Source organism: Hakea prostrata, chromosome 7 (genome assembly GCF_041222555.1).
Source record: "Hakea prostrata isolate BN-2017 chromosome 7, UWA_Hpros_2, whole genome shotgun sequence".
In the NCBI taxonomy this organism is placed as follows: domain Eukaryota; kingdom Viridiplantae; phylum Streptophyta; class Magnoliopsida; order Proteales; family Proteaceae; genus Hakea; species Hakea prostrata.
Window position 1 is genome coordinate 36,992,931 of NC_142606.1, and position 10,359 is coordinate 37,003,289.

The following is a 10,359-nucleotide window of genomic DNA, read 5'->3' on the forward strand; positions in this document are numbered from 1 at the left end:
ATTCTAAAGTCCAAATACTTCCCATGCTCCTCACCCTTTTGACTCAAAAGTAATGGATCTTGGACATGGAACAATATTTCGAGCAAGCTACCACTGCTATAGCAAAATGGCTTTGAAAAAAGTAGAAGACGGGAAAGGAAACTTCCTTCTGGTTTGACCCTTAGATACCCTCAACTGAAGATCATTTGGTAGGGAAGACACAACAGAGACTTTGGCCGGTTACTACAAGGTGGAGTAAGTAATCATTTCAGTTTAGTATCAAAACTTGGAGTATCTATCTCTTCTACCTCTTCTGCCTTATTACACCTTATCCATATCAAAAGATCATTAGGTCTCTACTATTTCCACCAATGGGTTGTTCTCGATAAAATTAGCAGAGAAAGCCCTAGTGACATGGAAACAAAACAACCATTTCACTAGTAATACCCATTGGTGAAATTTTTTGAAACTCCTAATCCACCCAAAATTTAAATCATTCTTTTGGTGTCTTTGAATGCACGAATTACCACTTAATATCGTTTTGGCCAGATGGAAAGCAATGTCAATAGAAAATGGATTGTGTGATCAAAGTGAAGAAACACTTTGGCACCTATTTGTGCCATGCAAATGGATCAAAAGAATATAGGTTGCAGGCCCACTTGGACTGCAAATGGAGAACTTGACTTATAATTCCTTTTTTGACCTTTGCAAATCAATGTCACGATGTGGAGACTGAACAACATAAATAGGAAATGGGTTATTTCTACATTCATAATCACATGTTATTTTGTGCGGAAGGAGAAGAATGTTGCAATAGAGCTTTACTCTCAATCTCCAAGTGGGTAACACACCTAAAACTCTCTCCCTACGATGGTAGTTGCAAGCAATAGCCTCAACAATGCTCTCAATATACATTAGTTGACACACCTAATCCCTGTTTATGTAATAGTTTAAATCATTATACTCTCCAATTTTACTGTGTGAAGGGGTACTTAACATAGATCTAGGGACTACAACATGGAGTACTGTGGGGGTAATTTTGGGAGGAGACATTAAGTATCTCAACAAAGGGCATAATGGAATCAAAGGCGCAGGATTTTGGAATTCCAGACCAGTCCGAGTAACCAAGGGATACTAGCACAAATCCTACCTAAACCCACCACAACATTTGGCCTCTATCTGTAATAAATAAGTTATTACATCTAGCTAACATAACACTAGCGATGAGGTTTGATGTATTCCCATCAATTGCTACCTATGTAGGCTCTGAAGATATTGCCCTACAATCCTATTTATATAACTGCTTTAAGTAATATAACATTTTTCTTGGTATCAAAAAAAAAAAAAAAAAAAACAAAGGGGCAAAGATACATACACTATTCAAAGAATCCCCTCCACATCACCAGGGCTAAGACTGTAAATTCAATAAGGGGAGCTTTAATAGTTTAATGTACCTTATCTTAGTTGCATGAAAGGGGATTGGTTTACCCAAAAAAAAAGAGAGAGAGGGAATTGGTTAAGGGATACGTTCACAGGGGCATATCAGGGATTCTAAGAAGAAAAATAGGGTTAAAACGTCTCCTCACTGGAACTTTACCTCCGTTCTACATTTCTCCGTTGAGAAATTTACGAGGCAGAGAGGGGAGAGAATAATGGAGACGAAAGGGTGAGTGGTTCTTGTGGGATTTGGAAGAGATCCTCGAGAGATTGCAAGGGATGTTGATAATCTATGGATCAAGGGGGAAAAAGGAAGCTGAGAAAGTTGATGGATGTCTTGAAAGAAAAGTTCTAGAGGAGATCTCGTTCAGGTGGTAAGTGTTCCTTTCTTAATTGAATTTTGTTTTGCTTTAGTGTTCTTAAAACTTCAAAACTGGAAAAGTCTGAGAAATGGGATAATGGAGTGGGAATAGGATGGTTTGGTAAAATTTTTGATTACTTTTGCTTTGAATTTTCTCAACAAATATTTTATCTTCACGGAGCTCGTGCTCTGGATTTGTAATATTGCAATATGTAACAGAGTTATGGAAAATGAGATTTATGCATGCATAGTTTGAACTGTTGAATGAATTATATAACATCTTTTGGGGTTTGAGGATGGATGACTCATGCATGTTAAGTTTAGTCAAATGCACGAGATGCAAGACTTTGTTTATTGTTGGAATAATAATGCTCTCCAATCAGGTCTGCTTGCTATTAATAATTTCTACCAAGACAAAGAGCTCCCCATCTTGCAGAATGGATTCAACTTCAACTTTCTTTATTAACCATTAAAGTTTTCCCCGAGGTTATGCTTTACTATCATATGATCTTATATTTCCTTTTGTCCATACAAATTATAGTTTGAAGATACGGCCCTTCAAGCAGAACATCCACAAAGAGATCATCTTGCCTTTCTCTTCTAGCACTCTAGTAATTCAGTAACATTATTAGGGTTTTGACCGTAAGACAAAAAACTTGATCAACGAGTTTCATCCAAAGGTAAAGAAGTATGGGCACACCTTACAAAAATGAGATCCTACAATTCCTTCTTTTTATTGCACTGCTCTCATCTTGATGGAAAAATACCTCTTTTGCCGAACTAGCTCATTTGTTGCAATTAACTACGGCCTACTTTCCATGCATCCACCTCCTTTAGTGGCTAAACTGAGCTCTCCAAACCCACTAGTAAAGTTCAACCTGGGCGTTTTTCTTGCTTTTTCTTCCCATGCTAGCTTGTTTCAAAAGGATTTGGTTTCTGGAACATTCATCATCATGCCCCTTAGGATGATTGTTCTTCTTTGTATTCTTAAAAATCACCCAACTAATATGACACTCGATAATAATGCTTTACACCTTGTAAATAGGTGACCTAATTCTCATCTTGTGGACTAATATGGTTTTTAGAAAGCTACCTTCCCCCATAAATCTTGTATTATAGGATCCATTGTAAGTGAAATCTTCTATTTGAACATAAAGGAAAGTGAAGCCAAATACTATCCCCTCTTTGCCTTAATTTTTTTTTATATATGTAGTATTAAATTGGAGGTAATGTATCAATTTATTTCCAATTTCATTAGTGTATTAACCAAACATTGTTTTTGGTTTTCCAGTTGTAGATAACATAGCTTTTATACCTGATTATCTACTTTTAATTTTTTTTTAATAAAAGTGTATTTTAGTTCTCTGTATAATGTATTCCTTCTCCGTAATTCATCATAAAAAAATTATAGTCATTGAAGAATTCTTGCAATGATGATTCCCTGGGTAGCTATTCGTATTCATTTCCACCTTTCTCTTTCTATTTTCCTCCATGTTAGTATTAATATCATTTGTGTTGAATTTTTGTTCTGCTTCCTTTTATTGCATTAGGATATTTTATCAATGGAATTGGTTCATTTTGCCTTTCTTTTCCCATCTGTGTTTGTCATGTTTCTGCTTTTGCCATGGAGATTATATGGTAATATGAAGCCAAATAGCAATGGAACCTAACCATTCTATTAATTGGCACATTTTGGTTTGTGAAATGTCCTGTAGAAGGATCACATATTTTGCATCATAATTACAAGTTCATCACCAACTTAAAGGTCTAAGGGTAGTTTCTAATGAGTGAGGAGAAAAAGGATTTAAAGAATTTGGGTGTCCCTAGGGGATCTGGGTTCCTTCACCTAAAACCACGGGAGTTGTAGAGGGTGGTGGGTGGAGATTTTGATGGTGGGACTGATACTGCCGGAGGGTTGGAATGGAAGAAGTCCTATGCTAATGCTGTGGACAGTCTGAAAATGCCAGAAATCAATTCCTTACCAAGTCCAATGCAGGCTGGATCTTATTGGAGGATCTCAAGAAGTATGAATGGCAGCGAAGTCAATATTGTTTTTCACTAGTTGTGGGGCCTATTTTTGCTTCACTTCCATGAGGAGTTGCAAGAAGTTGCAAGGAAATCCTTGAAGTTAAGTCAGGTAGTGGTGCTGCATTCATTAGGTTCATTATTTTTCAATTCAAAAGTGAGGGTGATATGACGGAGGTTTGGCATTGAGGATGGTGGAAGGTTGGATCTCAAATCATTTGATTCCAGAGATGGCGTCCACATTTCAATATTCATTCCCCCCAACCATTGTCAAAGCTAGTTTGGGTTTGATTTCCTAAATTGCAGCCTCGAATACTTTCATGAAAAAGTTCTTCTGTCTATTTCAAAGACGATGGGCAGACCAGTATCCTTGGACAGAAGAACTTGGCTTGGATCTTTAGGTCACTATGCTCGAATCTTGGTGGAACTAGAAGGTGGTGCTAAGCATGTGGAGGAGGTGTTAATAGAATGAGTTGAACCTAGCTTTACTCGTGCCTTCAATTTTCTTTAGATGGTGGTCTACAAAGATGGGATTAAAAAGTGTTCGTTGTGTAATCGTGAGGGGCAGTTAAACTCAACAATGTGAAGGGAAGTCAAAGTTACCAAGTGACATGTTAGATCGTGTGGCCATGGCAGGAACCTGCACTCCTAGCAGTGATGAGATGCTAGGTCCGGTCGTAGGTGAGGAGGAGAATTCGGAGACTTCTAGTGACACTGAAACTCTAAGTGCCATAGAGAGGAGTCCTTTGCATATGCAAAGTGCTCTGGTGCCACCACCTAATGGGATTCTATGCTTGAAGAAGATTGAAGTGGTTACCAATGTTCAGAGTCCTGTGGAGATGAGGTAGACTCTTCAGTTCAAATTCAATTTCCCCACGAAATTGATGAGGTGGAAAACTCGAATGTGGACGATGTGGCTGGACTCAAACTTGTGAAGGGGTAGTACTCTCTGGCGCACTCAGTCTTTGCGGATGTGGGGCCGGTCTCAAGATCATAGGATTCGTTGGATGTAATCACATAGAACTAATGGTTTGAAAAGATCGTGGTGGATGAGGAAGCACCAGAACTGCGGACTGTGGCTCTCCCTTTGCCAGAGATGGAAGGAGACAATGCTCAAGCTGAGGTAGGATCTGTCCATCGCAAATGAGGTCGATCAAAGAAGACTGCGAAGATCAAATCTTGGGAGGGGCCTACAAAGGGGACTCGTTGCAAAAACGGATGCACGTTGACAGCTAAAAACGTTGTTTAGTTGACAAGGACAATCTAAAGAAGTAAAAGATACTACAACATTTCACTATTTATAGCTAGGCTAAAACAGTACTGCCTCTAAATTTTCTAGCACATTAAGATCTATGGAAGATATTTTCTATAAGTAGTCTTTTTAGGATAATAATATACGACATTGTATATGACAAGTATATAAAAAATAATAGTACAGGCAAAGGCGAAGGCAAAGGTGAAGGCGACCCTCCTGGTGCCCGGGGGGAACCCACTTCCTCTGGGGTGCTTCAGCTTCTCCCCCCAATGGAGGAGGAGCCATTTTCATTTTTTTGGTGTTCAACCTCGATCTCCATCTCCAGTGGTTGCTTCTTCTGCTGTTGCACTCAATGGCCATCAGGATCACTACAAAGTGCTTGGCCTTCCTGCCACTGCTTCTTCCTCCAATACCAAGAAGGCTTACCGTCTTCTTGCTCGAAAGGCTTACCATCTGCCACTGCTTCTGCCCCTGACGTCTCTTCTCCCTTGCCGTTGCCATTGATAATGTCTCATCTTCTGCCTGACAAGTCTACTCTGCTGCCTGAAATGTCTTCTCAACTGCCTGAAATTTCGCTGCTGCCTACCATGGTTTTTGCTCATGCATCCTCTCCTCTTGCTGCTATTGGCTCGACCCTTGACGCAACCACTACCATCGTCGCTGGCCATGTCCCTTTTCCCTCTATTGTGCTTAATGAGACTTCCTACGCTCCCAGTGAAAGCTCTCTTGTTATGTTCTCTGCAACTCTGGCCCTCTCTCACGTTCAGCCTTCTGAAATACCCTCATCCTCTGCTTCCCAAATCACTGCCACCATCAAACATCCTAACCCTTCTTCCTCTTCCGAAAATCTGCCTGACTCTCGCTCGCTTCCGGTTACCTGTACTTACCGGCAATGTCGAACCATGCCAAAATCTACTCAAACAGGGACAGATCCTTGCACAGCTCCCCTGGCTGCACAGTTCTCTGTGGATCTCTACCATCATACTGCTACCGAAGACCCTGCTACCCCTGTCAAAGCCTGGGGGCCTGCCTCATCCACTGTTGCTCGACCTGCATCTTTCCTCTTCCATGAAACCATCACAACTGAAATTGCTGCCTCCCCATCTCCGCCTCTCTTTCCTCCTATTTTGGTGAAAGAAACTCTGAATATGCTGATTCCACCGGCTCCCCTATTATCCCTCCTCTCTCCCCTCACGATCATTTCACCTTGCCCATTTTACCTCCCCTAAATGTCCCTTTTTTGTCCCAATGGCCCATGGGCCTATGCCCCTCTACCCATGTTTCCCTCAGAGCTCGCCTAACCGATCCTTATTGGGCCCTATGGCTCCTTGGTCTAAGTCTTTCAACCCTTGTTCCGCTCGTGACTCAATCTCTTCCAAGTTCGATTCGGAACCTCCTTCCTCCCCCCCTTTGCATATAGTTGATCGGGCAGAGTGTAGAAGGAGTATTTGATTTGCTAAGGGGCGCAGCCTATTTGGAGATGACTTCTTGGTTGACTTCAAGTCCTCTAAGAATTTGAAGATTATGAAAAAAATCTGCTACTTAGTCTCTTTGGCCCTGTTCGGCCCATCTTCTTTGGGTCCTGCACTGTTTGCTTTTCCAGTGCTCTTTGCCTTTTGCTTTATTTCTGCTATGTTGTAAGCGTGTTGTTGGTTTAATACAATTATTTATTCATCCAAAAATAATAATAATAATAATAGTACGACCTCTGTTCTGATGGTTGTAGATTATTACCATCGTAGTTTGAGGAATAGTATTGGATTGATAAATTTTTATTGATATCAGTTAATGTTCATTTTTCTACCAAAAACATTAATGTGCTTTTTTATTCTTGGTAGATCATTGATAAGTGGGTTGATAGGGATCAAAAGTATAGAAAGATAAACAAATCGAGTTTAGAATGAAAGGGATAAAATCTATTCAATCTGAAACAAGCTAAGATTGGTTGATTGGATCAATACTGAATCAAATTACTATCGGATCTGTATTGACAGAAACAGAAACAATATGAATTGTTAAATCTTTGCTTAATCTTTGCTTACCATCATGACATGTTACTATTAGCAGAAAGTAGAAACAAACTTCTTTAAATGTTTTGTACAACAATTTTAGTAAGAGTTTTAGAGGCGGAAAAATAACACCGCCAATAAAATTCATAACAGAAGGTAATACAGTATGGCTTCTACCATTTTCAGTCACTTAGGAGTTTCATTTCTAAACCTGAACCATTGGAAGGAAGATATTCTTGGTTATTCAAGGCAAGGTCACACTCACATCTATCCATGTTACCCAGCAAATTGAGACTTCTTGTATTGTTTATACTTGGGCAAGAAATTTTCTCAAAGCTTTGGTACATCTTTGTAAGAGAATTCAGTAGGAGAATTGACTAAGAATTTTTGACAAAAACTTCAAATCAAGCAAAATTTCAAGATGTATCATATTACCAAAGGTACTTGAGCCTTGATAATCAAAGCTCAAATTGGTTGGACACTATAAATTTTTTTTCCCCCCTTGTTCAATCCAGGATGGCTCATTATATAAAACAGGCCTAAAATCTAGGATGATGCACCCGGAATACCTTAGGGTCTCGGACTCTGATCCTACTGAAATTCGACACGTCACTCCGAAACGAGTTTGCAAGCAAGACATACAGCTCTGCGGTGATCGACATAGTTTTTTCGCGTTTGAATGTCATTTTGAGGGGTTTTGGGTCATTTTTCTGTTATAAGTAGCATTTTTGCAATTTTGCTATTTTTCGTTTTAGCTCAGTTTCAGGGTTACTTGGAGGCCTATAAAACAGTGTTTTGTGCTTTTTTTGTGGGCAGCTGAATATTTTTCTTCTTGTTTAGCACTTTTGATTGAAAGTTTCTCTTCTGTCAATCCAATCTTCTATTCAGCCTATTTCTTTATCATTTGGCTAGGATTTGTGCATGAACATCATGATGTTATTAATATGAAATGAACCTCAGTGTGGTGTTCAATGAGCACATTCTGTTTCTTTTATTTTGTGTACTACTTTGATGAAGAATAATTTTTCTCACTCTCATATATATGTTTGTTCAGGAACTTATTTCAAGAATGCAACAATCCAGGCAAAAGCAGTCTTGGAAGAGAGAGGAAGGATTGTTGTTTCCAAGTGGTTAAAAAGCATAAACAAATTTACAAGAAGCTGCATTATCAGATCAACGATTTACCAGGTGTGTTAGAAGAGTTTCACTCCCTTGATTATGTGGTGTGGCTTACTAGTTTTGAAAGGAGATGGTTACTTTGTGTTTAAATTTATTGCTTTGCTTGCCACTACAACAGTTAAGGGCTTTTGCTACATAATATTAAGCCCCTAACCGTAGTACAAATTTTTTTTCCGGATGACTACACTCAAGTAGTTGTCTATCAGATGGAGAGCCGTTGTAAATATTGCTACAGAAATAAACGACCATGGGTTATACCATCCTTAGCCAAGGTAGACAACTTCCGTAGCAAATACTTTAGCATATTTCACTGTCATTTTATGTTCGTGCCAACTACTATCTTATATGCATGCTACGGGAGTTAGAACCTGTCACATCTTGGTTGTGTAGATACTGAAAGTGATCAAATGGCTTACAGGAGGATTACCACCAGCAAAAACAACAGATGACTGGACAGATGGAGCTGCATCCACACAGTATATGCCAGTGACAACAGACAGGGGACAGTAATTCAGGACCAGCTTTCTGATACAACAAATTCAACTTCACATGAGATATCTTACAGAGAGCAGGATAAGCAGGAGGGTTTAACTAGTCCCTACCTGAATGGAATTGTTGAACTCAGCACTGGTGGATCACCACAGCCCATCAGATGCATGAATGAGGTTTACAGAGCTTCAAACTGAAGTGTCACATCCCCTATTACTGGACACATCTGCTGCTGACCTTTCTGAGAAGTAAAGGAACCATGGCATTGATCTAAACGAGACACCACAGCAAAAAGCAGGAGGAAGAAGCACAGGCCAAAAGTCATTGTAGAATATGGAAAACCCGAAAGGACTCAAAGCAGGCAAGCAGATCGAACCTGCCAGTGAAGAGCAAGTATGTGAGGAAAAGAAGAGGACCCATCACGAATTCCACCATTAAATCATGGGCGGGAGTTAGATTTCAACTTGGAAGACCAAAGAAGAGAAAGAAAACCAGCAGACTTCACTCAATGACCAGGATAGATCAGAGATCCTCGTCATTCCAGAAATACTACAAATATACCTCAATCGTTGTTGAGTAAGTGCACAGGCCAGAGATCTTGCACGCCACAGCAAAAAGCAGGAGGAAGAAAGCACAGGCCAAAAGTCATTGTTGAATAAGGGAAACCCAAGGACTCAAAGCAGGCAAATGACAAACGGATCAAAACTGCCAGTGAAAGAGTAAGTATGTGAGGAAAAGAAGAGGACCCATCACCGAATTGCACCATTAATTCATTCAAGCGGGTGTTAGATTTCAACTTGGAAGACCAAAGAAGAGAAAGAAAACCAGCAGACTTCACTCAATGACCAGGGTAGATCTGAGATCCTCGTCATTGCAGAAATACCATAAATATAGCTCAATCGTTGTTAAGTGCATAAGCTAGAGGTCCTGCAAGAGCAGCACTTGCTTTCTCAGACTTTGATGCGAAGGAAGTCCCTTGTTATAGCCTACGCAGGAAAACAATAGCAATAAATGAACAATTTATAACATAGTCACCACACTGGAATAATAAGCATATTTTCCCCCGAAGTGGAATTTGATCAAGATATTATGTATAAATGTACAGCTTAATCAGTGTAATCACAGAAAGAACCAGATTCATTTCCACTTAGGCAATGTACATGTTATTAGCTGTAGTTGACACTTGCATCAGGTATGGTCACCATATATTGTGTTTTTCATATTAGTAAACTCATATGTGGTATCCTTTTTATGTATTCTATAGGAACATTTGGTAAGTTAGCATAATTTGGTAAGTGTTCCATTATTCCCTTCAAAGGAAATGTTAACATGGTATCAGCCTAGTCCATGCTCACGCTTCATCTCCCCAAATGCGGACTAAAACCAACCATCCTTTTTGCAATGGTTCCAAAGGCAGCATCGAACGCTACAATTTTTGAGATATAGATTCCATTCTAGTTCACGCTCGTCTTGGCCTTCATGGATAAATTGTTCGTCATCATCCTAATCCGACCCACGGCATTGCAACTTTTTTCTTTTTTTTTTTTTGATAGTAAAAAAAGTTTTATAAAAGCTAAGCAACACAATTACAACATACATGAATATTGCAGTTTGTATGTGCTAAA

The 10,359-nt window shown here is 39.5% G+C and overlaps 1 protein-coding gene across 2 annotated transcripts; it reads left to right on the forward strand.

The window, feature by feature from the left end:
* The first annotated feature begins 1,542 nt into the window (after positions 1-1,542).
* LOC149011019 (uncharacterized) lies at positions 1,543-10,113 on the forward strand. Of its 2 annotated transcripts, XM_089161171.1 has the most exons (4): positions 1,543-1,790; positions 8,121-8,254; positions 8,441-8,517; positions 8,664-10,113. In XM_089161171.1, exons 1-4 carry the CDS (start codon positions 1,696-1,698, stop codon positions 8,733-8,735), a joined length of 378 nt encoding a protein of 125 aa, XP_089017297.1. In that variant the 5' UTR covers positions 1,543-1,695; the 3' UTR covers positions 8,736-10,113. The 2 variants fall into 2 exon arrangements, with proteins under 2 accessions (XP_089017297.1, XP_089017298.1); XM_089161172.1 differs by lacking the exon at positions 8,441-8,517.
* The last annotated feature ends 246 nt before the right edge of the window (positions 10,114-10,359 follow it).

What these genes read in the sequence shown, in the direction of transcription:
- LOC149011019 (XM_089161171.1), top strand. Translation starts at nt 1,696, where the DNA reads ATGTTGATAATCTATGGATCAAGGGGGAAAAAGGAAGCTGAGAAAGTT. An exon ending in TCAGATCAACGATTTACCAG is followed by an intron (nt 8,255 to 8,440) that starts GTGTGTTAGAAG and finishes ACACTCAAGTAG; the next exon opens with TTGTCTATCAGATGGAGAGC. An exon ending in TTATACCATCCTTAGCCAAG is followed by an intron (nt 8,518 to 8,663) that starts GTAGACAACTTC and finishes AATGGCTTACAG; the next exon opens with GAGGATTACCACCAGCAAAA.